Below are 26,559 nucleotides of genomic sequence, written 5' to 3' on the forward strand. Positions count from 1 at the left end.
TCTTGAGATATGAACCTAGCCAAAGTAAAATTAATGATTTTGAGTGAGGGTGTTTGACGATGGCAGATTTTTTGATATCTACTGACCATTTGCATGGGTGAAAAACTTGAGGGGCTGGCAATTAGCCTTGATTAGGCAAGTAGAGTTAGTAGTCGTTTTTCTGTAGATTGATACTAATCTTCCCAACTCTCACGTTACTTATATAGGAGTTTAGAGTGGTCACCCCACACTCCACAGATAATGAGACAAGGGTAGTTCCTCGGACCGTGGCGTTTGCAACCTTCTTGACGACCGGGCTTTGTCGCGACGCGCCACCCCCGCAAAAGCAATTAGAGTTGAGGTAGCGATGACGCCGCTAAAAACCGAAGCAACCGTCGCTTCACCATTTTCCGAGATGGTCAGTCACTAAGCTAGATGATGACAAAAACCCCTACATATGAAACTTGCACAAGTCGGCACCTTCAAACCAATAATCTCTACCCGCCACAGCTTGCGGTTACTCCCTGAAATGTCTGGCTGACGCCAGATGGAGCTTGCTTTTTTTCTATTGGTTCCTAACCGCCGCGCGTAGGAGCCCGGGGACACAAGCGATATAGAAAAAAAAGCTAAGTGCAGCCAATTACCACTGCTACTAATCTTTCAATCTCCCTCCACTTTTTAGCTGCAAAACTACCATTCGTCTCAACTCATGTTTGGACGTCTAGTTTCGCGACACGGCTCAACCCGTGTGAGTGTGCTACGGTCGCCGGCGATGGGCGCTGGCGGGCGGCGGGCGACGGCGTTAGCCATCGGGGCGTTATATCCGTCGGTGGCACTCTTGCCCCGAGCCTATAAAGCCCCAGTTTTTACCTCCGCTATCAGATTCTACTCCACCGACAACCTTCCCCCGACTCCCTCGTCAGCGCTGACAAAGCTGGTGGTGGCTAAGCTCCGCGAGCTCTTGGTGCGAGACACCCGCAAAGTGTCTACCGGCGAGACCATATCTGCCGTGCTTTCCGGGTTAGTGATGGGCAATTTACTTTGGATTATCTTGGGGACAACCACTTTCGGCCTCGCATTGATGTCTGGTCTTTACTACTTTGACGGACTCATCAGTGATGAAGATGACCCTAAACCGCTGATGCTCCGGCAAATGGCGAGTCAGGTGATGTCTGTGGGGCTTGGGGTTAATGTTCAGCTTGGCAAAAGTCTTCCTCTGTATAAAGACGGCAAGTTGCGTCTTCTGGACTTCAAATTAGTCAGCGACGCCACTGTCGACGGCCAACCAGCTCTTTCCGGAAGAGTGGAACACATGGACATCACGTTACTGTTTGGTAAATGGTCCGAAGGCCGCGGACTTATCCAAGCAATGGAAATCTTTGGGCTCAACGGCAAATTGTATCGTAACTACGACCAATCGCTTGTCGATGCCAGTTACGTATTTGACCTGGTTAAGGTCCACGACCTGGTATGTCGTGTATACTCGTCCATTGACGACCCCACTCCCCTTAAGATCTCGGTATTCTCTGCCGATATGGTCAACGTCCACGGCGACCGCCTTCTTATGGACTTCTTTGGCGCCAATAACGTCCTGGGCGCCATTAACAACTCGATGTTCACCATCCACAAGCGCCAGACTCCCGACGGCGCTGCTGACAGCAAGCTCATTCGGTTTAAGCTTGACGGCATTAATTTGGGACTGTTGGCTCGCGCCGACCCTCAATCCAAATTCAACTGGATGGTGAACGGACGCGCGGAAATCTCCGCCGATATCACCTTCCCGCCACTTGACGACGCTGCCACGGCGTCGCTTCCCCTGGTGTTTGATCTGATGATCAACCACATTGGCGGCCACACCTCTGACGACGACACGACGACCACCACCGATACCCAACACCCGCTGACGCTCTTAAAGGGAGCGTTGACGGCGTTATACCACACTTTCTCCAAGCCGGTGCCGGAAACGCTGGCAATGGTGCCGTACGTCGTCGTCAACGTCACGGTGAAGTTCCACGATATCAAGGCCAGTGTCCCCAAATACTTGCCGCTGGCAGCTCTGGGAGCCCCGTTTGTGCTGCTTCAGAACCTCCGGGCGCTTATTCTGTGTGTCAACGGCGAAGGTGGCACGCCGCCCAACCCGATCGTCGTCAAGACCACCGCCATCCTGAAGGTGGACGACTTGTATAACGTGCTGGACCTCACCCACACCCCGATGTGGGACGCCATCGTCGGTGACGTGTATGACGAGCTTCTCAAGTTGGTGAAGGTAAAGGAACAACGCATTTTGTCGCAACGGAGCCTGATGTGGTCGCACTCGTTGGCACTGCAGCTTGTATTGTTGGGACTTGGGGTGATGGTGTAACCCAACGCCTCCCCCCGCTAATTAAAATCGATGCATCGACATGATGTACCTGTACATATATATAATGACTTACGAAATATAACTTAATCGGAAAAAAATAGGGGTCTGTCATGGGCCAGCCAGGGCCTTTATGACGACGTAGTATCCTTTTTCGGTCGCTTGACTAATGCCACTTCAAGCTTATCTCCCCGTTCACCAAACACGTTCCGATGGAGATCAGCGTCTAACGGCTTAGCACCAATACCTAATACTTGGCCTCGTTGACGCTTTTTGAGGATTTGAGCCAATTTGGACGCGGGAGTCTCTGTTTGTTTATCTTCCTCATCTTCGGTATACCCCATGCCTCGAAGCATGGCAGCACCAAAATCCTCGACGGGGACCTGGTTATAATCATCGTCAGAGTTATCTGAAGTGGCATTGTCTTCTGTAACACTGATGGTGAGTCCCTTAGCCTCGATACGTGGTTGGTTTTGTTCCTTATTGGGATTAGTGTCCAGTAATAGCCGAGCCATGTTTTTATCCTCAGCAGTTTCTTCTGCTTCAACCACTCGTCGAGTCCGTTTGGCCTGGATCAAACTGGTGACGTGTTGTTGGGGCTTTATCACTAGTGGAGTTACCGCATCCACGGCGACATCGTTGCTTTTAGCACCCTGATCATCGTAGCTGTCGATCGTCACTTTGGCTGGGCCATCTTTAGTACCATCACTGAAATCGACTTTGCCTCCATTAGCTTTTCGACGACCTTTGGCACCTCCTCTTTTGAGGTTAAGCTTGAAGGACATCGTCCCGCACTGAGATGATGCGCTGATGAGAGTTAAGAGTGTTTACTTTAACAATAACAATCTACTTTAAATATCCCAAAATTGTACGTTGACGTCATTAGAACTATATAACCACAAGTTATTTAATATAATTGGGCTCCAAGCATGCCTCGGAGCGATTGTCCGGCGGGAGTGGCGAGCACCTGTTGAGGTAACGTCAATATTCTTTCAACAAGCGGTTGCCCCACCAAAAACTGGAGTGAATCATCAGTGAAATGGTTGCAGTTATTGTCAAACAAATCGTAGGTAGCAGGATGATATTTGCCAGCATTTCTGTGTTCTTCCAAATAATCATCAAATAACTCCTCGGGCACTTCAGTTTCTCCCATATCAATCACTTCCACGGGAGTACCGTATTTGGTAGTCCCTGGTGTCAGAGCCACCTTGACCCCTTGGTCGATATAATATTCTTTTCCGTAAACCACTACTGAAGTGTGGTAAATGGCATCGAGGCTGATCCCAAGCATCATCGGGGCATACACTCGGGCGAGCCCGTGGCTAAGGTCGTAGACGTATACCTTTACTGTTGACATGAGTCGTTATCCTTATTCTTTAAGGCTACGCCACCGAGTGGAAAATAGATGCAAATCTCTCTAGATAAACGCGCAGGACCCGTGGTGGCGGGGTGGCGGGTGGCAAGCATGGGACATTTCCCATGCCGATGACGGTTGCCTTGCCGGGGTTGCGAGCCCCTTTTAGACTAATCCAAAAAAAAAATCGCGGAGGTGTTAAAATTAAGAGCTTAAACACGCCAATTCTCGTGAGCACACGCGTTGGGAATCCGAACGCCCCCGCCCCCTCGGAAACCCACTCGCTTAGCGAGGGCGAGACGTAACCGCCGTATTGTGAGATAATTACTAGGAGAAAAAGTCCTACAGATTTACTCCACAACTTATACAAATTTAGAACCTATTGGTAGTCTTTAATTATGGCAATTTCTCTAGATTCACCTTCTGATTCCACCCTCATCATCGCCATCGTATTCCTTTAGTGCGGTCAACAATTCCCCGGTAAACTAGCCAAAACCTCAAATGAACCAACACAATTGTATACCATTCGACTCCTAACACAATTCTTTACTCAGATCACCTTTAATAAATCTCTTTAGGCGTTCATACCACCCATTTCCCCCACCTCATCTCGCGATGGCCCCCCCGCTGGAGCCACGCTCACACAAGCGCGCACCGGGTCGTTGCTGCCACCATGGCTGATCCCACTGCTGACGCCGGCGGGCACGGCACCGCCAACCCACCAGCCACACCTCTGGCCGAGGAGATCAAGCTGTACGTGGCTCGGGTGATGGAGCTGGCTCGACCCGCCCCGGGCGAGTGCTGGTACGTGGTGCCGTGGACATATCTCGAAGCGATCGCCACCCTGGAACACACCGATCTCGACTCATTGGCGGCTGATGTTGGTACCGTCGACTCCCACACGGTTATTGACCCTCAGGGACTGCTTGTCGCTGATACCTGGGCGGTACTGCCGGAAGCGTACTCGAAACTTACCCTGTGCTTTGGCGTTAGTAACCCTCACAGTGCCCCAGTTACCCGTTACATTGTCAGTGTATCCGACGATAAGCCACCTCACAATGTAAAGCTTGAGGACCGCATCCCCGTGTTTATCGTCCATAAGCTCAGTGCCACTACTCAGAAAAGGGGCTACTATAACCGCGAACCAAAACTGGTACCGTTCCTGCTGACGAAGACGTTTGGAGCATTACTTGATGAGATTGGCGGCGTATCGTCGGCTAGTCTGCGGCTTTGGGTTATCCCTACCACTGGCCGTATTCCTACCAATATTCTGGTGCCTCAATTTATCCGTCAGTACCTGCCCAAATTAGTGCTTCCGTCGCTTTACGACCAGCCATTAGCATCTCAAGGTATCATACCAGGACAAGAATATCACGTGGTGGTGGAATCCTTACAACAGGGCCACTTCCCTCTTGACACTTACCTCACGCAAATTCTGGCACCTGACGCCGAACACACTCTTTCCCATGGCGGCACGTTGGGGCTTAGCAATTTGGGCAATACTTGCTACATGAACCTGGCGTTACAGTGTCTTTTGCACATCCCCGAGTTGTGTCTCTACTTCCTCTTTGACCTCCACTACCGTGAATTGAACAAGGAGAACCCTTTAGGTTACCACGGTGATGTTGCACAAGCATTCGGACTGTTGCTTCAACAAACTTACGACACTGGGGTCAGCGGCTCGTTGGCTCCTCGTGAATTTAAGCTGACCATTGGCCGCTACTCGCAAATGTTCTACGGTTACATGCAACAGGACTCGCAGGAACTTCTTCTGTGGCTTTTGGACGCGTTGCACGAAGACTTGAACCGGATCATCGAGAAGCCATACCTGGAGAAGCCTGAATTGGACGATAAAGATGTGGGTAACCGCGAAGCCATCATTGAACTCGCTGACAAGTGTTGGGAACAGTACAAGCAGCGTAACTCTAGTGTCATCACCGACTTGTTCACGGGTCTCTACCAGCTGACCCTCGTATGCCCTTCATGCGACAAGACTCTGATTACTTTCGATCCCTTTAACGACATCACCCTTCCGTTACCTATTGAAAAGAAATGGTACCATACCTTTACCGTGGTAGATTTAGGCGACGGTACCTTATTCAAAGGAGACGGCGAGCTGAGGATGTTTGAGTACGAAGTCGAGCTTACCAAGACGCTGTCGGTGGAGGAGTTGCGCAAATACGTCGCCAACCAACTCAGCGTCGATGCCAAAGACTTGTTCATTTACGACATCTTCCAGAACCAGGTGTATAAGGATTACCAGAGCAACTCGTCGGAAACCCGGTTCACACCGGTGCTGCAACAAATCTCGCTGGACGACAAGGTGGTCATCTACTACATCCCTCATGATGAAACTGACATCATTGTTCCCGTACAAACGCTGTTGGAGTCTGAAGACACGTCGTACAAGCTGCTGACCCCGGTGGCCATCCCCTTGTTTGCCAAATTCACCCCTGAAGAAGCCGATAGCTTTGGCACCATCATCTCGAAGATGTGGGAATTGGAACAGATTTTCACCTCAGAACGTCTCCCTCACCACGACTACTACGAAGAACGGGGTGATCGTCGCTTTACTAGTGAGGATTTCGGCGGTGACGGTAACGACTCTGACGTGTCGCTTGCCGACCCGCTGGTGAACCCTGATGAGCTTTTCACTATCAATTACCACGTCACCAACACCAAGATGGCGCTGGCGGATAATCGGCGCATTTTCGTCCCCTATGGCGGCTACCTCGGGCTGTTCTCGCCACTTCTGGCGGCTCTCCCTGCTGCTAAGCGTCGCTTCTACTACCACAAAGCCCTCGCCAACGACGAGTACGTAGTGGTGAACACCCCTGAGGTACCGGTGCTCATGAGCGTGGGTCCGCTGGACGACGACGAGAGCTCGCTGGAGCCTCAGCTTGGCGGCACCCTCCTCGACGACGACCAAGACCCTCCTGAACCAATCACGGGGGCGTTACCGCTGGAAATAGGGACCCTGGACGAAGTCAACAGCGATAACAAGCTTGATGAGCTCGCGTCGCTGGAAAGCATTACTCCTAGCACAACTCCGATCGCGTGGGAAGACGCTCCTCGTGGCCCTCTCATCACTCGCTACACTCAGCTCCAGTGTGAATGGCGTCGGGGGCCGTGGGCAGAGTTCATGTTTGACGTCCCCATACCTCGAATGCACAACCCGCTGCTTGAGCTGCTGAAACGGGCATACTTGCGACAAAGACAGGCGAAGATCTCCCTCAACGACTGTTTAGCCCAGTTCCTGAAGCCGGAAGTGCTTGGCGAACACGACTTGTGGTACTGCCCCAACTGTAAGGAGCACAAGCAGGCGACAAAGCTGATCCAGTTGTGGCGGTGTGGCGACATTGTCACCATCCACCTCAAGCGGTTCTCGTCGGCGCGGGCGTTTGCCGATAAGATCGAGATGGTGGTCGACTTCCCCATCGAAGGGTTGGACCTCCTGCCCTATATCGCTGGTCCTGGCGACGAGCAGGTTTACGATCTCATTGGCGTCGATAACCACTACGGGGGGCTTGGTGGCGGCCACTACACCGCCTGTGTCAAGAACAACCGTGACGGTAAGTGGTACAATTACAACGATTCGCAAGTGTCGCCATTAGCCGACCCTCAGCTGATGATTACCGGTGCTGCCTACCTTTTATTCTACCGCAAACGCCGCCTGCTGCCATTGGTAGGACTGGAACAGTTCCACCAGCTTGTCGCTGAAGGTCGCCAGCAATTTGAGGCGCTGGTAGAGCTGGCACGGGAGCGGATGACGTCGGTGGCGTCGCAAATTGAACGGTACCGCGTCGAGACCGGCGCCGATCTGGAGCTGGATCCGGAGCTGGAGACCTCCAGCGGTAGCGGTGCCGAACCGGAGTTCGTCCACGAGCTGGACGACGATCTCTACGCACTGGACGATACCCTGGTCCGCAAACAGCGGCTTTTGGAGAAAGGCGACACCACCAAGAAAGTTCACATCACGGGGCTGGGCCACGAACGCGTGACTCACTCACCTAAGTTGGAAGATTAATTAGTTCATCGTTCGTTAAATATATTCCCTCAAAGTAATAGCTATATACATGGTCGTCTACCACGACGCCTTTTGCACCCCCGGAAGCACCCCGGCGCGGGCCCTCTCTCTGAACGCGGTTCTGTTCAACTTGAAGTCGGTGATCACCGACTTGGCGTTACCAGTGGCCACACACCGGTCGCGGATCTGGTTGTACAGGGTGTATTTGGGCATCAGGGTCAACTGCAACTGAGCTTCCAACCGCACCTTCAGCGGCAACTCGGTGTTGCGCAGGATGTATTTGAGGGCTTTGCGGGTGACCTCGTGCTCCTCGAACTGCAACCGCTTGAACTGGTCCCGAAGCACCCGGGCGTTCACGTAGCAGTGCTTGGGCACCTCAAACTTCACGGGGAACCGGAACGGCATGGCGATGAAGAAGTTTTTCGATCCCGCGCTTAAGTCTTTGGTAAGCGAAAAATCCGCCAACAGGTATGGAGAAATGAGAGTCGAGGTTACGAAAAATTGAAATAATAAGTTCCAAGATGCTCTGGGTTCCTTGCTTCGAGTGGAATCTTCATCAATGTTATGAGTTTCCCGTGTCATTGATCCTTAAAGATTAGTTCGTATATGATCTTTTACAAGTGGATTGAAGTAGGAACCTTATACTTTTGAGGGTCTTAGAATTGCGATTGTTTTTGAATACTACTTAATTCACTATTGCTGAAGAAATGAAGGCAAACCTGCCACCAACCACATCAAATTATTTCCTTTCCCTGAGTCTATTCATTAACCTAACAAAACAAACCTAATAACCCGTATAACCAAACCAATGACATATGCCACCGCTCTATACACATTCACCACCACCCACACCAACCACAACAACATGACAATTAATGTCTCTAAAATGAAATACACCCACCGGTAACCCCCTTCACTGATCGTGGGCAAGTGGGCCTTGGTAGCACCCCAACGTTCAGTCACCCCACACGAGTCAGCCACCTTGGCTGAGAGACGGTCGAGCCGTTCGCTAAGCTTACGCGACTCCAACGACATCAGCGTATTAATCTCCGAGATCAGCCGGTCCAGAGCACTGAGTAAGTGATCAATCTCAATACTATGTTTATCATGAGCCAAATGCAACACCAGCAGCACCTCTTTGGAATAAGCGGTAAACAACCGCTCGAAAATTTGTAACTGATTGTCGTTAATCGTCACCACCGTGGCCAAAAGCTGACTTATGTCTTGTTTCATCAACTGGTTAAGCTTATCGTCCACCCGGTGAGTGTACTCGGGGTACACATTTAACAAATAATTAAGCCGAAGCTTTGTCACCGCACCAAGATACGCAAAGTCCTTGCGAATCACCGTGAGCTCCTTCTCAATCGTGTCAATTGTTTGCCCTTTACTGCGCTCAAGCTCACCAAGTATCGAGGGCGCCTTTGAGTTGACCGTCAGGTCCCCCTCAACCGGCTTAGAGTCGACCTCTTTAGTGACATGATTAAAGTGGACGTCATTGACGCCCGTGGCGTCTTCGACCGTGATCATCGGCACCTGCCCTTGATGAGGAACGCTAATGATAAGACCACCGTCATCGTCCTCTTCCGCCGGCGGCGCCGAGCTCGGACTCAGATCGAATTCGTCCAGCGAACCTAATAGTTGGGAGCTATGACGCCGTTGCAAGTTACGTGACATGCGGTCCCGAAGCTTCATTGGTGACTTCAGACGACGACGACGACGCTGGCCGCGTTCATTGTCGGTACCATTAGAGCCCCGATGACGCAGTTTACGCCACAGCTGGTGGTGGTTGCGATCGTCCTCGCTGCTGGTCTCTTCAAACAACTTGTCGTATAATGCTTGCCGTTTTTGTGTATTCTCGACCGGTTCGGGGAACCACAATTCGCCCTTACCATTAACGAGTTCATGCCAATGATGATGACGCCAACCGGGGTCACTTAGGAACTCATTAAGTTCTACCAGCCAGATCATTTTCCACGGACGCTTTGAGTGGCTGTGGTTGTTATGCTTGGAGAACACATTACACGCCAACGAAAGCGTCTTGATCGATAATTGGCCCGGGTACTCGTGGTACTTGGCTCTGATCTTGCGGTTGCGGATGATCTGCAATGGATTGTAAACTCCTTCAACACCTGGATACCGTATATGCGCCTTGGTTTCCTTCAAATCGTATTGTCTCTGGATGTACATGTACTTGACGGCGATCATCAGTTTCACCTTTTCTGCCCGCAAATGAGTCTGTCTCAGTACCGATATCGTCAGCTTGGTCGGCCCCAGACCCAGATGAGTATGGGACTCGGCCGAAAGTGGGTCGACAATATTGCAATCGGCGCGGAGAATCTTGCGGGTGTCGAGGAAAAGGGTGGCGAGCTCGTTGGCCTTTTTGAAGTCAGTGACAGAAAAGTCACCCACTTCTTCGTCTTCTGCCGGCAGAGAGGACGAACTGGCAAGGGTGTGGTCCACCAGGTTCTCAAAATCGCTACTGACAGAAGTAGGAATTGTCATGTCAAGCTCAAAGTCGTCCTGAGCGTGGCGTTCAGGGGCGACAATCGGCGGCAGCTTGGGGCGAGATGGCGGCGACTTCAGCCGCTGGTGCTCCTCGAGAGCATCCGCCGGTGCCTTGACTCGTTTGCGAGGGGCACCCGCGTTGGATAGCCGTAGCTGGGCGAGGGGCAGCGCCATGAGCTTCGGAGGGGTGTGAGGCGTGGCTGCTAGTCTTTTAACGAGGATGGGTGCGTCCTGCATATACGCGTTACGGGAAACTTGTGAAACCTGTTACGGCAACTATCGTGCCACGTTGTCCAGGCGACGCCCCCGACACCAAATTCTACAGTTCAATACTATTACTTAGTAACCAGTCACATTTCTATTAACCATTAAACCTAGTTGAACAACGAACCAATGTCCGCGGGCATTTCTTCGATTTGAGTCGAGTAGAACTTTTCGATTTCTCTCATCATGCCGACGTCTCTTTCGGTGACGAAGTTGATCGCCACACCCTTTCTACCGAAACGACCACCTCTACCGATTCTGTGGATGTAGTTTTCCTTGTTCGAGGGCAAGTCGTAGTTGATGACCAACGACACTTGTTGGACGTCGATACCTCTGGCCAACAAGTCGGTCGAGATCAAGATTCTCAGCGAACCCGATCTGAATTCCTTCATGATGGTGTCTCTGTCGGCTTGGGGCAAGTCGGCGTGGATGGCAGACACGGTAAAGTTTTCCGCCTTCAACTTGGTGGTCAACATTTCGACCTTAGCTCTGGTGTTGCAGAAGATGACGGCTTGGGTGACCGAGATCGAGTCGTACAAGTCGCACAAACAGTCGAACTTGTAGTCTTCCAATTCGACGTTGATGTAGAATTGCTTAATACCTTCCAAGGTCAATTCGTCCTTCTTGACCAAGATTCTCACCGGCTTGTTCATGAACTTGGTGGTGACTTCCAACACATCTTGGGGCATGGTGGCCGACAACAACACCACTTGGGTGGTTTCGGGCAACAATCTGAAGATGTTGTAGATTTGTTCCTTGAAACCCGACGACAACATTTCATCGGCTTCGTCAAGAATGAACATCTTGACCTTGTCGGTCTTGAAGAATCTACGTTCAATCATGTCGTAGACTCTACCAGGAGTACCGACAACAATTTGAGCGCCCGACTTGAAAGCGTCGATGTCGTCAGCCAAGTTGGTACCACCAATCGAGGCGTGGACGGTGACGTTCAAGTACAAACCAATCGAGGTGATGACGTTCTTGATTTGCAACGCCAATTCTCTGGTGGGGGCAAGGATAAGAGCTTGGGTCGATCTTTCGTTTTCGTCAATTCTTTGCAAAGCCGAGATGGTGAAGGTGGCAGTCTTACCGGTACCCGATTGAGCTTGGGCCAAGACATCTCTACCTTCAGTGATGGGCAAGATAGCTCTTTGTTGAATAGCCGAGGGCGACTAAAATTGTTAGTATATGGTGCTTGGAAAGACAATAAATTTTGGGGCAGCGATGCCGGATCGAATACATACTTCGTAACCGTAACCGAAGATACCTCTGACGATAGCGGGCTTCAAGTTCAAGTCATCGAACTTGTAGACAACAGTGTCGTAGTTGGTTTCGATTTGACCGTCGATTTCAGTAAGGCCTTCAGCAGACATGATGGATAGTTTTTTAAGGATAAACTATTTGCGGGTGGTTTTAATGGGAGTGAGAATTTTTCGTTTGCCATTGTAAAGGTCACGTGTACATCAATATGTGCAGGTGAGAGATGATTAGGTTAAGTGCAGGAGGCTAAGGGGGTAATAACTATATAACAACCTTGCCAGCTCAATTCGAACGAGAAAAGCCAGCAAATTTTTATCTGTTTGAACCCATATAACTGACATGAATCAGTTGCTTGTTTGAATATCATTTTGTTGGGCAGCTCATCGCGGTCTCAACAATTCGGCGAACTCCGATGGCGTCCCTCAATAACCTATAAAGATGACGTTTGCATGGTAAAAGTACGCTTAGCCAAAATACTTGAATCAGCCGTTAAGTCACGCAGGCTTTGCCACTCGTGATGAGGATCATTAAGGTTGATTCCTCGTGGACGCGTTTGCTCAATTGACGGAAACGCATCGAATTCTGGAATGCGCACTGCGGCAGCCGTGCGCAAAGAATATCGCTACAAGGCAATTAGTGTGACCGAGACCATTCAGGAGTATTTGAGATGGCAAATGTCGCGTGTCACCAATAAGGTTTGATTAGCAATTACTTTTATCGCACGATGATGATCGTGATAATTATGGAAATTTTCAATTAATTTAAGTTATTAGTCAAAGACGCGTTCAGCAGTAACCCCTTCCACATCTGACTTGTATTCCCACGGGAACAACTTCGATCTTTCCGGTTGCAAAACTTCCGTTTCCACCTCGACGATGTCTTCTTGCACCGTGACATCTTCTTCGAGGTCCAGGTCCAACAAGTTTTCTTCAGCGATCTCCTCGAGGGCTTCGTCGGATTGCTCGTCATCAGCTACAACCTCTTCTGTTTGAGGCTTGCGGGCAGGCTTAGGTTTAGGTAAACGGTGCACGGGGAAGTAGTCATCGCCCTCGAATACTCTTTCGGGCGGGACGTAGTTATATTCTAACGCCAGACTAAGAGGAGGAGCGTGGGTTTCTTTGTAAGGCTCAAACTGTTGCGGGGGAGGCGGTCTTTGAGCGTCAAGCTCGGCATAATCTTCTTCAACTTGGTCAATGGCAGGGTTTCTGTCCCATTCATTTTGGAACAGTCTCATGCCTTGTTCAAGCAAGGTGAAGTCGTGTGTTTGGGTATTTCTAGGTTGAGGCGGGGGTGCCTCTTTTGCCGCATTCCACTCATGGGCCGATGTTTCCGGTGCCGTTCCGAACGCGTCGTACAGGTGGGGGTTCACTAACAAATCTTGATACGCGGGTAAGTGGTCATCTTGAACTGATTCCTCGTGACTTTGGTGCGTCTCAGTCGGCTTAGATTCGGAAATATGTTTGTCATGCTCAGCCGGCCTAGAGTACACTTCGCCCACGCGGTCGACCACTTGGGGTGTGATGTGGTCGCGAGTAAGACCGTGTACACTCAAGTTGCCGAAGGCCAGTTCCCAAGCCTGCCACCAAGGAGCATACACCGAGGCTTCCTTGTGGTACCACGGCTTGTTGGGGCCAATGAAATGCATAAGCTTGATCCCCAGATTATGACGGATGTAAGTAAGCGCCGCCTGATGGTAGTTTGCTAACTGGTCAACTAATGAGTCATCGACACTAGCCTGGTGATCGGGGATGGCAGCACCAGCCAAGTCAGGCACTTCAGGTTGCGACACGTACTTAACGGCTGGCGAGTATTGGTATTGAGCCAGCGGAGTGCAATTGTAGACAAAGGGAAGACGAATCCAGTTGGAGCTGTTGGTCTCGGTGACCCAGTCAGGTTGAGGGTTAAAGTATTGGTTAAGTAAACCTTGGTCGGCACCATCAAACAGCAGGTCGGGAATTTTGGTCGCCGCCACTAACCCAGAGAAGTCGTGTAAGTTAGGAGTAAGTAACAACACCCCCAGGTTAAACACGTCGGGGAAGCCAGAGTCGGGAGCTGCCGCGATTGAGTGAGGGGGGACGTCGACTTTAGTCAAAAGGTCCACCACCAGGGCGTCACCGGCGTTCAACGGAAGGGTGTCGGCGTCCAAATAGAGCACTTTGTCGTACTGGGTGAGTTGCCATAACCAAACCTTCGAAAACGTCGCTGCCAATTCGGGGCGGCCGAGGTCGCCCCATAATTTGTCTGTTTGTGTCAGGACGATGGAGTCTATAGTAATCACCTCGTCAAAGAGAGCCTGCAACACATCCAATTGGTGGGGTAAGAACTTCAGCGTATCCACCAACACGCCAATGGTCGGCGGTTGAGCCCACTGGCGGGCTTGCACTTGGTGACGGACGGCTAGCGCCAATACCGTGGCTCCCGGCAAATAGCTTGGGTTAAATAAAAGGGTAAACACCGCAAGTCGGGGCGGCGGGTTCATCTGGAGGCAGTGGTCAAACTTGTTCGATGCCGGCACTAACAGTTAATAACGGTCTTGTGTTGTCTGGAGTGGTCGGGAAACAAAAGTAAACAAATTGGGGTTGCCGCAGATAGATGGCCGCATTGCGCTGAGGCGGGGGAGTGTTTCACAGAGAGGAAAGTTCTGAGGATAAAACCGTGTGTGAGACCCACGAGGGGTAAATATAACAAGAGGTTGTGAAGTGGAGGGCCGACCTACGATGCAGCCTCGAGGGCAAGCAAGCGGTGTGGGGTTCGATTCACTGGTCTATTGTTTATCTCGAACAAGCGCCACACGGGGGGTCATGATAGCTGACGATCGTCACTCGTAGATAAGCGTCTTCTGTTGTTGTTGAGTAACTGAACTGGGCCCACAACCGCATGAAGCGGGACGGTGGTCCCCGAATGGGAAGGCTACGGCATTGCTGGGCTGATGGTGCAGCACTAATATAATTTTGTTCGGTGCAGCAGACCTTTTGGTTGCTAGCCTACTTATACAGTCCCCGAGTACGCTGTTTGGCCAGCTGAACAGTCCCATCTCACCTGGTACACAAAAAACCCAAATATCCAGATATATCTCTATTAGTAAAAATTACAATAAAAAATTCAAAAGTCGTTAAACATTCCGCTTTCTATTACCTTTTATTATGATACAAAAGTCTTAACGAGAGTAAGACCAGACGTTCTTCAACAAGCCATCTTCTTGGGCCAATCTGTTCAACGAGTCGTCAGCTTCACCTCTCGATCTGATGTAACCGCAAAGAGCGTAGGTGGTGTTGGAACCTTGGATGGCTCTGCCTTCTTCGTCAACGTTGGCGATGTTGATTTGCACGGCGGCGTGGTCCTTAGCCTTGATGATTCTGTTAGTGGCGGAGCACTTTCTGGGGACGTAAAGTTCGACCTATTATGTTAGCATATCGTTTGGGGAGCGTATAGGACCGCCTGACGGAGGTTTGAGGACACATACCAATTGACCCTTGTCGTTTTCCATATTGACGGTTGAGTATGTAAGCTAGCGAATTTTTCGCTTGGTCTTTTCGAAGGGCTCGCGCAGGGTGAGCTAGGTCTGACAACCCTATCGCACGTGACCAAGTTGAGGTCATGAAATCATAATAACCAAAAGGAATAGTTGGACAACACGGGACAATATCGTCATAACTCTGTACAATATGATGATTAGATGTGTTGGGATGGTCTCAGCTGGTTCACTTGATTTTTTCAACCATGATCATTGACTCTAGGTGCCTCACGCGGCTTGCTCCACGTAGTTGTATAAGGTCGACGTCATCATATTTGAATGAAACCATCCGTAATAAAACTTAGGTACATAATTCGGATGGTCATACGTGGTCTACATTTATTGTACTTGGTTCAATTTTAACCCACGTTGTGCAAATATCCCATAAATTGTAGTTTATTTCTGGAAGCAGCGCGACTCACGACAAGTACGTGCCTTGTAATTTACTTATGCAATTTCTATATCATGACTGTCGTTACTTATAGTATAGGACTAAAAGATTACTTCTTGCGGCAACACATAGAACTTCTCGCCATGTTCACGAACCGTTTCGTTCTTCTCGTCACATGGTAGTGACTTTCTCATATCGAACGCGTCGATTTCATCATTGATAGCGGTGCGATCTTCTGATAGTTTCCCACCATAGTACCCCACGACCCGTCGATAAACACTGTAGCCAAGCTTCTCATACATCTTACGAGCCAACTCATTGGTCACTTTAACGAATAAGTCGACAAACAAAGTATTATGCGGCGGTCCAGCGGTGATGCGCTCTAATTGGAGACACAATTCCAGCGCCAACCCGATACGACGGTAAGTATCCTGAACGGTAACCGCAGTAATATGAGTGTGCCATTCTTTACGAGCAAGTTGCCCTTCAGTTTTCCCCATCATGTAGCCCGCCAATTCCTTCAGATGGCCAAACAGACTGTAAGGTTCAGTGGCTTTGAAGAAGAGCCCCGGCCACTCGTTGAGGTACTCCATATAAAACAGGAGATTGAAATTCTCGGTGAGCGGGTCCAAGTTGACCGAGTTAGCATCGAGAAGATCCTCAATCTGGAACGGTTCGATCAGCGTCATGACTACCCCCTCCTCAACTATGTCTCCGAAGTTCGAATGGTAGCGCCAATCACGGTGCGCGCACCAAAAGCTTTTCATCGATCGGCAACCGCCATCTTCAACCTTTCACACAATGTACGGTGGCCAACCCTCGGAAGAACAAAAGAAGTTGCAAGAGCAATACGCCTACGACACCCTCAAGAACGCCGGGATCATCGCCGGGCTCATCTGGGCCACCCCCATCATCTACCACTTCATCGCGAAGCAATTCAAGTAATGGCCAAGTCCCCGCCGCTACCCGCGCCCGTTTGTATATAGTGTAATGGACAAACTACAATGAAGCCCACCGTGATTGGCCCTAGTAGAGCGAGATAACCGTTGAGGGATATTGTTAAATTTTAAAGCCCGCGAGATCCTAAGTAGCACCGCCGCTATGTCAGCGTGCCGCCGGTCAACGGACATCAGCGCTTGCATTAAAAAATCCGGAGTGCGTTGGTCCGCCGGTTTTACAACTCCCTACGACTACCGCCAACTAAAATTTCACTTTCCATCATCAAATTAATCGAATCCATCACCCGTGCCTCAATTTCTCGTCGCGCCTATTTTGCACTTGCTCAATTTACTTAGTTTCAGCCCTGTCGATCATAACTCATGCGAGTACAGAAACTGACGTTTTCCTGCGAAAGTTTTTCCGGGTAGGGACCCTGCACAATCTTTACCGGCACATATAACCAGCAACGATGCCCCGCATTGCTACCACCATATGAGCCAATCGACCCCCACCGGCAAGCAGTCGCTTGACCAGGCGTTGCAAGAATACCAGCAGCTTTTCACGGTGCTGGCGGAGAAGTTACAGCAGATCACCGCCCATTTCATTACCGAGCTCGCCAAGGGCCTCACCAAGGCCGGGGGCAACATCCCCATGAACCCGACCTGGGTGTTGGACTTCCCCACCGGTAAGGAGAAGGGTGACTACCTCGCCATCGACCTCGGCGGCACCAATTTGCGGGTGGTGCTCGTTCGCCTTAACGGCGACCGCACCTTCACCACCGAACAACACAAGTACGCTCTCCCTGAAAACATCAGAACTGCCACCAAGGAGGAATTGTGGACCAACATTGCCGACTCGCTTGATGCCTTTGTCAAGCAACATTTCCCTAACGGCGTCGACCACGACTTGCCCCTTGGGTTCACCTTCTCCTACCCTGCCACTCAATACCTGATCAGAGAAGGCATTTTGCAAAGATGGACTAAAGGCTGGGACATCGATGGTGTTGAAGGCCACGACGTGGTTCCTATGCTTCAAGCCGAAATCACTAAGCGCAATATCCCCATCGATATTGTCGCGGTGATTAACGACACTACGGGGACGATGGTGGCTTCCGCCTACACAGACCCCGAGACGAAAATGGGGCTCATCTACGGTACTGGGTGTAACGGTGCTTACTACGAAAGATGTTGTGACGTCGGCAAACTCGAAGGGCGTCTTGAAGACGACATCTCTCCGGACACTTTGATGGCCATCAACTGCGAGTACGGCTCCTTCGACAATGAACACCTTGTCCTTCCCCGTACCCGCTTTGACATCACTGTTGATGACGAGTCGCCTCGTCCCGGTCAACAGGCGTTTGAGAAGATGATTTCCGGTTACTATCTTGGGGAAATCTTGAGATTGGTGCTTTTGGAAATGATGGAAAGGGGTGCTATTTTCCAGGGCCAAGACACCGCCAAGCTCGACAAGAAGTTTGTCATGGACACCAGTTTCCCCGCCCTGGTCGAAGAAGACGACACTGCCGATTTGACTGAAGTCGAACGTCTTTTCAAGTCCGAATTGGGTATCTCCACCACTTTGGAAGAAAGAAAAGCTATCCGCAAATTATCTGAGCTCATCGGCATTCGTCTGGCCCGGTTGTCGGTGTGTGGCATTGCTGCTGCCTGTAAGAAGCGTGGCTATACTTCGGCCCACTGTGCTGCCGATGGTTCGTTGTACCAAAAGTACCCTCACTTCCCGCAAAGAGCAGCGCAAGCGTTGCGGGATATCTTCCAATGGGAACTGAAGGAAGACCCCATTACTATTACCCACGCTGAAGACGGTTCCGGTGTGGGGGCGGCGGTGATCGCCGCGTTGACGGAACGCCGTATACGTGAAGGGCTTCTGGTCGGGGTGAAGAAGGACTCCAAATAGACCTTATAATTTAATTAAGCTACAAAACCTCTCGTTCCTCCAAGTACTCATTAGTAGGGTCCAACAGCACCGGCTCCTTAAGCGACAGCGGCACCCAGTTCCATTGTTCGGGCTGCAACACCTTATTGTAGCATAAGGTGCCGAAGACAAGCACGACGAACCCCACCGCTTGAAGCCATTTGAATTGTTCCCAGCCTACAGCGAGGGCACAGAACCACACCAAAAGCGTACGACAAGTGTCCACCGTCAGGCGGGTGGTGGCACTGATCTTGTGGGTGAGAGTGATGCCACAGTAGTTAAACGCGGCAATCGAGATCATAATAAGCACCAGCAGCAAGAGGACGTTGCGATTGCCGACTAACTCCAGCACCAGCTCACCGATGTTAAACGGAGAGTCAAGGAATTGGCTGGGAGGCAACACCATCGCCATGATCACGTGGAGGATCGCCATGAGGGCAATGATGATCACCAGGCCGTAAAAGCCTTCGCAGTAGACTAATTGAAGCGGGACCACGGGGTGGTCGCTGAGGATTTGTTCTTCAACCACGAACTGGAAAGATTGGACGAGGGTCGCCAACACCACGAGACCAATGCCAAACACTACCCCTCCACTAAAACCTTGGCCCTTACCGTTACTAGACCCAGCAAACCCGACAAGGGCAATCCCCATCGTCACCAACAGCAACGAGATCCACTCAAGCTTAGTAACGCGCCGTTTAAGGAACAATACCGATAAGAGCGCCACGAATAAAACGAGGGCACCACGCGTCATCTGGTAGATACTCACGGGAGTGAAGACAAGGCCCACGTTAAGCAAAGTGGTGGCACACAAGTCGCAAATGGCGGGGATCGATAGCCGGGTGTTGTCAAACACCGTGAGTTTTGTATGAGGATCGGTGTTACCGTTGCGAGTATAGACAAGCCAGTACACCACAATCACCAGCAACTCGCCGACGAACATCTGGAGCGTCTGGATCGCCGGCTGCTCGAACAATTTGGGGTGGTCGGTGTCACAGTCGCGGACACATTGGTTGTCCTGGTACTTGGTAAAGAGCGAGTTGGCGGCACCACACACGAGGGTCCCCGCGACAATGAACCAGATGTAGTTAGCTGCCATTGGCGTCGGAAGTCGAGGGTTTATTGAGGTGGTGGGGGCAAGTGTAAATATCGCGCTAGCGGTTAGTGCGTGACGATACGGAGTTAGGGCGACGTGGTGCTGGTAGGGCCTGCTTTTGCAGACCAGGCGTAAAATGACACCAAACCACTTCCGGATCAGGACAGACGAATCAGTGTACAGACAATTTTTACGAGGAAAGAAAGGAATCAGCGACAATGGGCCATTGTTTACCACTGTCGCAATGGGTGAGGGGAAGAGGTGACGTGCGGCGACACGGCGCGAACTCTGGGGGCCACGGGCCGTGTTCGTGATGAAAGGGCCCGAAAATTATTATTGGCACGCACCGAACTCGAACAGGTAACGGATCCACGCGATAGGGGTGTGCGCTGGTAAGCAGTAACGTGCTGCCAGCTCGTTATCGGCCAGGTGCTGACCCCACGTGACCCTTAACACAAGGTCCAAATTTCTAGAGCATATTTGAGTCAAGTAATGATGATAATGTTAATCACAACCATCACTAAATCTATCTCTTCCAAGCTTCCGGCGACTGCTATACGGTGGTAGAGGGACCCTTTTTCAATTATATGCACACCCGCAAACCTCATCGCACCACTGAAAATTTCTGTCCCATCTCAAGTCCTACTCACTCTTGAGACCAACAACAAGATAAACATGGCATTCTCCAGAGGTTCTAGCAGAGGCGGTCGCGGTGGTGCTCGCGGTGGTGCCAGAGGTGGCTTTGGCGGTGGTCGTGGTGGCCGTGGCGGCGCCAGAGGCGGCTTTGGCGGCGGCAGAGGTGGTGCCCGCGGTGGTGCCAGAGGTGGTGCCAGAGGCGGCAGAGGCGGCGCCAGAGGCGGCCGTGGTGGTGCCAGAGGTGGTGCCAGAGGTGGTGCCAAGGTGGTCATCGAACCTGTAAGTACATTCAACGGGGACAGACTTTTCTGTGCCCACAACCAATTTCGCGATGAGATGAGAGACTAACTATTATAGCACCGTCACGCCGGCGTTTTCATTGCCCGTGGTAAGGAAGATTTGCTTGTCACCAAGAACATTGCTCCCGGTGAATCCGTGTACGGGGAAAAGAGAATAACCGTCGAAGAACCCGGTGCCGGCGATGAGCCCGCCACCAAGATCGAATACCGTGTGTGGAACCCTTTCAGATCGAAGCTTGCCGCCGGTATCATGGGTGGTATTGACGAATTGGGCATTGCCCCCGGCAAGAAGGTGTTGTACTTGGGTGCCGCCTCCGGTACCTCGGTGTCGCACGTCGCTGACGTTGTCGGCCCTGAAGGTTTGGTGTACGCTGTGGAATTCTCCCACCGTCCCGGTAGAGAGTTGATTGGTATGGCCAAGAAGAGACCTAACGTCATCCCCATTGTTGATGACGCCAGACACCCGCAAAAGTACCGTATGCTCGTGGGTATGGTTGACGCCGTGTTCGCCGATGTCGCCCAACCCGATCAAGCGAGAATCATCGCTTTGAACTCGCACATGTTCTTGAAGGACGGTGGTCTTGTCATCATCTCCATCAAGGCCAACTGTATCGACTCGACCGTCGATGCCGAAACCGTGTTCGCTCGTGAAGTGCAAAAGTTGAGAGAAGAAAGAATCAAGCCGCTCGAACAGTTGACTTTGGAACCTTATGAAAGAGACCATTGTATCGTCGTCGGCAGATACATGAGATCGGGCGTCAAGAAGTAAACGGGGAATTGTTTTCATTTGTACCATAGTAATAAAAGAAAGGATAGGTTTTTGTAATCATGATGTCAGCAAGAGGTAAAGGTATTATGCAATATGCTATTGGACATTGTTTCTATTTTTTGACTAGCCGGTTCCTTCGGAGTATACTCTTTTTGCCATCGTTATGGTGTTGAAGACGCCATTGGTTGACGGCTGGAGGAAGCAGAAAACTGGAAGCATACACTTTCAATGAATCCCACCCAGTTATCGGACTGGCGAGCTCTTTGATCGGGATTGGCAGACACACCGGGAGAGTGACAAAGTATGTAGCTGGTCGCGATAGTATCGCCAATGGAGTAGTGCCATTGGTAAGCACAAGCTGCGTGCTCGCCACTGTTGTTTTCTTTCTTACCAGGCGACTAGGAGTATGGATTTTCACGCGTTTAGTTTTAGGGGTGGCCACGGGTGCTGGTGAGGGAGTCCAACTAAATTCATGGAATCGGCGTTTCGTTGGTCCCACGACTTGATCAGCTCGATTAACAATCACCGGAGGCTTAACGGGATCGATAATCACCGTATGATTCCTGTCAAGCACCAAGCGAAACCGGCTACCAAATTCTTCCGCCCAGCGACGCGTTTGTAAGCTTCTGATTTCGTCCCGACTGCGTTGATAGTTATCATCATGAATAAAACTCCCTGGCCACCCTTCACCAGTTTTTACTTCACTAGTTACACGACTCATTCGGTGCTTCCAGTGGGAGAACTTGCCGAGAAGGCGCATCACCTCTCTAATGGCCAAATCTCGCTTGAACGCTACCTCATTGGCATCGGAGCGATTATGTATGTAGACAATATCGTGGATGTGTCGCCCCCAATCTTCTCGAAGCAATTGAGTGAGCTGTTCCTCGAGAATCAGGAACTCATTAAGCATGCGCAGCCGGTCCTCATTATTTCGTACCTTCTCGAAAAGCATCATCTTTCGGTGAAATTTCTCGTAGTTTCCATCAGTCAATGGATCGTAGGTGACTTCAGGCGGCTCAAGTTTGGCTGGTGTGATCGTCTGGGGTCGGGGTGCCGGCGCTGTTGCCAGCAGTTCTTCAATGGGGTATCGGTAAGGGTTGGCGACGGTAGAACCACGCGAAATTTTGATGGGTTTATTCTTGTATATCCATGGGTTCTGGGCCTCAAAATCAAGCACTCGGGCCAGCCCAGTGCGTTCGTCCTTGCTGCGGAGCCGTCGTTCCGACATCGCTAGCGATGCGCGTAGACTATGGTCACCGTGGTCGTGATGGACAGCGATCCGGAAATAAAAATGCAGCAAACCAATAGATGTAATGATTAAATTAGATATCAATACTCGAAGAAATCATCACAGTTTTTCTATGCGGCCTTAAGTGGTGATTTTAATTGATGGCACCATACAACTCACGTCTCAGGCAAATGGATTCGTTGTGGAAATAACGTCCCTGGTTTGAATTCGACTTTGTAGAGATCTATGGCAATAAGAAAATATATATAGGGTTTTATAGAACCTTACCCTCAAATTTGTTTTGTTTCAAATCATGCCAGACCTAAAACAGTCACAATTTTGAAGACTTAGCTGGCGGAAAATCCACAATTGACTGTAAATTGGTCTTCGATACTTTCCAATATAGTTAACTACACTTTGCACGTTTCTCGTGGTGACTTTTATCGTCACTATATGTCTATTATACACAGCCACACCGGGTGCCTAGATACCTTGTTGCAATCTCTCGCCAATCTTTTTCGTAGCAAACGAAAACGCATTGAACAAGCCTCTTTCGGAAATGTCAATCTTGATGTTATCAACAGCGTTGGCCACAGGAGGGTTGGTGACCCGCGACACAATGATGGCGGGGTCGATCTCGATGATAATACCATCGTCGACAGTTTCGTCAATGGCCAAACTGACCATGTCGTACTTTTCCACCACCGTGTTCTTGTCTAACGAGTTGTCCAACAAGATGGTGAGGGCCTCAGTCAAGTTGGCACACACCGAGTAGATGAGGGATTCGTTCTCGTTGATCTTGGCCACCACAACCACAAGCACATCGTTCACTTGTTTGTAAGCCACCAAGTGGTTGTCGTATAACAAAATATCCTCGTTGACCTTGTTGATCTTGGGGAAGAGCGTTTGCTCAAACTTCCGTTGCTGGGCGAGCGAGGCGTGATCTTCGTCGTGGTAGTATTTGGCAAACAACCGGTGTCCTTCGTTATCGAGAAGAAGCACCAGTGTCACCTGGTAAAGCAGGATGTTTGCCGACATGAATGGTGGAGGGTATGGCGTGGCCGTTTGCGAAAATTGACCCGTGCGAACGTGTCAGCGTGTCGCCCACTACAAATGGTTGTAACTCGACCACGAGGAAAAAATAGACTAAAATTGGAATCGGGATTTGAATTGAGGATCAGGTCGTTCCTATGTCCAATAATTTTATGGTAGTACTACAAAATTTGTTCTCTTCAAGGCTTACTATCGATTTGGGGAGGGTACGATCCACATTTAGGATGGCCATCATGAGAGGCTGAGATGATGGGGTTGCATATTCATTTGCAAATGAATTCGAAACAGCTTACAGTATAGTATAGAAGCAACGCGACACAAGTTTTTCCTATAGCTTTGCAAGATACTTTTGTATTATCACATTGCCAATTCTACAGAGGGCCAGACTAGACTTACAATAAATTAGTTTGTTATTATATACTGATATTCTTTTTCGTTCAACAGCTAGTTCACCATGTCGATGACATACGATTGCACCGACTTGTGGAAGGGGTTGGCATCGTAAAAGGCCAGCTCCAAGTCGACGGTTCCCGACAACAGACGCCACCCACCGATGAAGTTGATCAACAACGCCCCCATCAAACCAACCGCCACCACCAACGGGCCGATGACATTATCCAAATGCTTCGACAGACGTTCCAAAATGATTTGGCGACGTTTCATGTAGATGTAGTAGCCCCAGCCACAGGCGAAAAGGGTAAGGCAGAAGTAGACGTCGGCAAGCACTAACAGCAATTTGGAGAAGTTCAGCTTATCGGTGGAGTTGTAGACGACAAACGTAAGCGTGGTAAGCATCAGGGTAACCGTCAACCACCGGTTGAAAGTACGCTCGTTAGCAAGCCACACCTTAGGTTCAACCTTAATGGGGCCGGCATTCTTGATCCACAGATCAGGCTTGGACACCCCAGCGGGTAATTCGATTTCCTCATCTTCCAGATCAACATCAATGAGCTTAGAGAACTGCGACGGGAGCTGCAAAAGCTTAGAAAGCGGACCCCGACGTTTGTTGTCGTAGTCGTCATCATCGTCGTCGTCGGACGACGACAATTCATCAGTCAATAACTCGGCGCCGGTAGTGGGTTGTTCTTCTTCATCCTCAGTGATCTCCTGGATCCGAGGAATGCGGGTCTTGGGCCCGTCGTAGTTGTCATCACCTCCGAGCAACAACAGCCCCGAGAAACTCAGCGAACGCGGTTGGTACAGGTCTTTAGTCTTGTTGACCATTTCCTTGAACTTGAGGATATTGTCATCATCGTTGATGACTTCAATTTGTGACTCGGGGGTGTCTTCAGTGAGGGCTTTGATGGGGACGTAAGCCTCAGGGTTGAACGTCAAGTCGTTTTCCATTTCGTTGAACCACAAGGGGATGTTATCAAGCTTATCGTCTTCCGTGTAAAGCAGAGCAGTACCGTGGATGAACTTGGAGAAGTTGGGAATCTCCTTCACCAAGTGCAGGTTGTGGATCAAGTCATTGATCCAGTTGATCGACTTCGACTTGTTCATCACCAGCTTCTTGATCTTGATCTCCATAGTGGTGTAAGGGAATTGAGAGTATTCACCCTTACGCAAGTATTGGAGGGGGTTGGCCAGCTTCAGGTCAATATCGGTACGGTGCCATTGGTGAGGGTCACGAATGGGCAATTGCGGGTCGAAAGCATCCTCACGAATGAAAGTGATATCCAGGTCAAGCACGATTCTGATTTTGTCGTCACCAGGAATTTGGAACGCCGTCCGCTTGTACACAGTTCTAAGCATCGGCTGTAAGTTATTCTCTTGGATAAATTCGGCGATGTCTCTCACTTGGGCCGGGTCATTGATCTTTTCGAGCTTAGGAGGGATTTGGTGGTTGATGACGAATTGGTTGATGTACTTTTGCTTCAACGAGATCTTCTCGTCGATGGAGAAGTGGGCGTTGGCATCGAACTGCTTCTTTTCCATGACGATCTTGGGCTTATCCTGAAGCTTACCGATCCACTTGATCCGCAACGTGCGCAGGTTGTTGATCTTAGTGAGCTTTGAGTTGTACAACTCAAAGTTGTCGTTGTCAAAGTAGAGACAGTTGATGGTCAAGTCGTTGGAGTTGGAGTTGGAGGCGCTGTCGTCGTCGTCGCCGGAGTCGTCATCTTCGGCGTTGTCACCGTGCTGGTTACCGTAAACCAACACCGGCAAGTGACGCAAGATCATCGTCTTCACTTCCATCAAGTTATCCTTGTGCACCCAAAACTTGAACGATTGGAAGTCAGTGTTCAGAGCATCGTTGAAACTGGAGAGCTTAGTCAACGATTCCGACACCCCATAGTTATCACGAAGGTACTGGAACAACGTCCCGATCTTGTACAACAACGGCGAGTAGTCTTCGGAGTGGAAAGGTAAGTTCTTGAGCCGCACATTGAGCAACGGCTTCACCGAGTAGTCCAGGTGGATACGGTCGTGTTTCTTGACGATCTTGGTGAAACCAGTGTAATTGATCCGCTGGAAGTGTTCGAGCTCCTGTGCTTGGTGGAGAATGTCCTCTAATTTCGTGGAGAATTGGTCGACATCGAACTTTTTGTCGGCCAGGGTCGTCTGGCGTTGCAACACGTTAAGCTGGTCGTTGAGCTCGTCGAACTTTTTCGCTTGGAACAGGAACACTTTGTCCAAGTCGGAGTCGAGGGCCAGGACGAAATTCTGCTCGTCCTGCTCGGTCCAGTTGTTTTTGAGGATGACGCCTTCCTTAAGTAGCTTCTTAAGGTGGTTGTAGTTCATGTAGTACTCCTTCCACGGAGCATAGGTCTCGTGCTCCAACTTGCTGGAAAACAACATTGCCTTGTCACTGTCGGCAGCGGGGGCTTGAGGCAGGTCGGGCATGGTAAATATATTCGTCCCCGACAGCGATCCGCAGACCTATTATGCTCGCCTACAAAAGTACATATTGGAAGCAACCCACGTGGGGGAAAACGAGGCTGCGGGCAGAA

General features: G+C 50.3%; 16 protein-coding genes across 16 annotated transcripts; 4 read left to right on the forward strand and 12 right to left on the reverse strand. All coding sequences in view use genetic code 12, as the record gives it.

Moving 5' to 3' along the window:
- Positions 1-751: 751 nt before the first annotated feature.
- DIURU_000831 (uncharacterized protein) lies at positions 752-2,341 on the forward strand (the record flags this gene model as incomplete). Its single annotated transcript, XM_034159123.1, has 1 exon — positions 752-2,341. The coding sequence occupies one exon, from the start codon at positions 752-754 to the stop codon at positions 2,339-2,341; it is 1,590 nt and encodes a 529-aa protein (XP_034014498.1).
- A 128-nt stretch (positions 2,342-2,469) lies between these two features.
- Positions 2,470-3,123, reverse strand: DIURU_000832 (uncharacterized protein; the record flags this gene model as incomplete). Its single annotated transcript, XM_034159124.1, has 1 exon — positions 2,470-3,123. One exon carries the CDS (start codon positions 3,121-3,123, stop codon positions 2,470-2,472), a length of 654 nt encoding a protein of 217 aa, XP_034014499.1.
- A 122-nt stretch (positions 3,124-3,245) lies between these two features.
- Positions 3,246-3,695, reverse strand: DIURU_000833 (uncharacterized protein; the record flags this gene model as incomplete). Its single annotated transcript, XM_034159125.1, has 1 exon — positions 3,246-3,695. The coding sequence occupies one exon, from the start codon at positions 3,693-3,695 to the stop codon at positions 3,246-3,248; it is 450 nt and encodes a 149-aa protein (XP_034014500.1).
- Positions 3,696-4,365: 670 nt separating this feature from the next.
- DIURU_000834 (putative ubiquitin-specific protease) lies at positions 4,366-7,719 on the forward strand (the record flags this gene model as incomplete). Its single annotated transcript, XM_034159126.1, has 1 exon — positions 4,366-7,719. One exon carries the CDS (start codon positions 4,366-4,368, stop codon positions 7,717-7,719), a length of 3,354 nt encoding a protein of 1,117 aa, XP_034014501.1.
- A 57-nt stretch (positions 7,720-7,776) lies between these two features.
- Positions 7,777-8,124, reverse strand: MRP2 (mitochondrial 37S ribosomal protein uS14m; the record flags this gene model as incomplete). The annotated part of the gene is made up of 1 exon (XM_034159127.1): positions 7,777-8,124. One exon carries the CDS (start codon positions 8,122-8,124, stop codon positions 7,777-7,779), a length of 348 nt encoding a protein of 115 aa, XP_034014502.1.
- Positions 8,125-8,484: 360 nt separating this feature from the next.
- Positions 8,485-10,461, reverse strand: DIURU_000836 (uncharacterized protein; the record flags this gene model as incomplete). Its single annotated transcript, XM_034159128.1, has 1 exon — positions 8,485-10,461. The coding sequence occupies one exon, from the start codon at positions 10,459-10,461 to the stop codon at positions 8,485-8,487; it is 1,977 nt and encodes a 658-aa protein (XP_034014503.1).
- Positions 10,462-10,598: 137 nt separating this feature from the next.
- On the reverse strand, positions 10,599-11,861 carry TIF (translation initiation factor eIF4A; the record flags this gene model as incomplete). Its single annotated transcript, XM_034159129.1, has 2 exons — positions 10,599-11,660; positions 11,733-11,861. The coding sequence occupies 2 exons, from the start codon at positions 11,859-11,861 to the stop codon at positions 10,599-10,601; spliced, it is 1,191 nt and encodes a 396-aa protein (XP_034014504.1).
- Positions 11,862-12,517: 656 nt separating this feature from the next.
- Positions 12,518-14,227, reverse strand: DIURU_000838 (glycogenin glucosyltransferase; the record flags this gene model as incomplete). The annotated part of the gene is made up of 1 exon (XM_034159130.1): positions 12,518-14,227. The coding sequence occupies one exon, from the start codon at positions 14,225-14,227 to the stop codon at positions 12,518-12,520; it is 1,710 nt and encodes a 569-aa protein (XP_034014505.1).
- Positions 14,228-14,905: 678 nt separating this feature from the next.
- Positions 14,906-15,235, reverse strand: RPS21B (40S ribosomal protein eS21; the record flags this gene model as incomplete). The annotated part of the gene is made up of 2 exons (XM_034159131.1): positions 14,906-15,145; positions 15,212-15,235. 2 exons carry the CDS (start codon positions 15,233-15,235, stop codon positions 14,906-14,908), a joined length of 264 nt encoding a protein of 87 aa, XP_034014506.1.
- A 519-nt stretch (positions 15,236-15,754) lies between these two features.
- Positions 15,755-16,342, reverse strand: DIURU_000840 (peptide alpha-N-acetyltransferase complex B subunit; the record flags this gene model as incomplete). The annotated part of the gene is made up of 1 exon (XM_034159133.1): positions 15,755-16,342. One exon carries the CDS (start codon positions 16,340-16,342, stop codon positions 15,755-15,757), a length of 588 nt encoding a protein of 195 aa, XP_034014507.1.
- Positions 16,343-17,084: 742 nt separating this feature from the next.
- HXK2 (hexokinase 2) lies at positions 17,085-18,506 on the forward strand (the record flags this gene model as incomplete). The annotated part of the gene is made up of 1 exon (XM_034159134.1): positions 17,085-18,506. One exon carries the CDS (start codon positions 17,085-17,087, stop codon positions 18,504-18,506), a length of 1,422 nt encoding a protein of 473 aa, XP_034014508.1.
- A 19-nt stretch (positions 18,507-18,525) lies between these two features.
- On the reverse strand, positions 18,526-19,623 carry DIURU_000842 (uncharacterized protein; the record flags this gene model as incomplete). The annotated part of the gene is made up of 1 exon (XM_034159135.1): positions 18,526-19,623. One exon carries the CDS (start codon positions 19,621-19,623, stop codon positions 18,526-18,528), a length of 1,098 nt encoding a protein of 365 aa, XP_034014509.1.
- Positions 19,624-20,295: 672 nt separating this feature from the next.
- NOP1 (rRNA methyltransferase) lies at positions 20,296-21,324 on the forward strand (the record flags this gene model as incomplete). Its single annotated transcript, XM_034159136.1, has 2 exons — positions 20,296-20,539; positions 20,654-21,324. 2 exons carry the CDS (start codon positions 20,296-20,298, stop codon positions 21,322-21,324), a joined length of 915 nt encoding a protein of 304 aa, XP_034014510.1.
- A 112-nt stretch (positions 21,325-21,436) lies between these two features.
- DIURU_000844 (uncharacterized protein) lies at positions 21,437-22,552 on the reverse strand (the record flags this gene model as incomplete). The annotated part of the gene is made up of 1 exon (XM_034159137.1): positions 21,437-22,552. The coding sequence occupies one exon, from the start codon at positions 22,550-22,552 to the stop codon at positions 21,437-21,439; it is 1,116 nt and encodes a 371-aa protein (XP_034014511.1).
- A 483-nt stretch (positions 22,553-23,035) lies between these two features.
- DIURU_000845 (coatomer subunit zeta) lies at positions 23,036-23,590 on the reverse strand (the record flags this gene model as incomplete). Its single annotated transcript, XM_034159138.1, has 1 exon — positions 23,036-23,590. One exon carries the CDS (start codon positions 23,588-23,590, stop codon positions 23,036-23,038), a length of 555 nt encoding a protein of 184 aa, XP_034014512.1.
- Positions 23,591-24,049: 459 nt separating this feature from the next.
- VTC3 (vacuolar transporter chaperone) lies at positions 24,050-26,452 on the reverse strand (the record flags this gene model as incomplete). Its single annotated transcript, XM_034159139.1, has 1 exon — positions 24,050-26,452. The coding sequence occupies one exon, from the start codon at positions 26,450-26,452 to the stop codon at positions 24,050-24,052; it is 2,403 nt and encodes an 800-aa protein (XP_034014513.1).
- Positions 26,453-26,559: the final 107 nt, after the last annotated feature.

Source organism: Diutina rugosa (assembly GCF_008704595.1).
Source record: "Diutina rugosa strain CBS 613 chromosome Unknown scaffold3_size541584, whole genome shotgun sequence".
Taxonomy (NCBI): domain Eukaryota; kingdom Fungi; phylum Ascomycota; class Pichiomycetes; order Serinales; family Debaryomycetaceae; genus Diutina; species Diutina rugosa.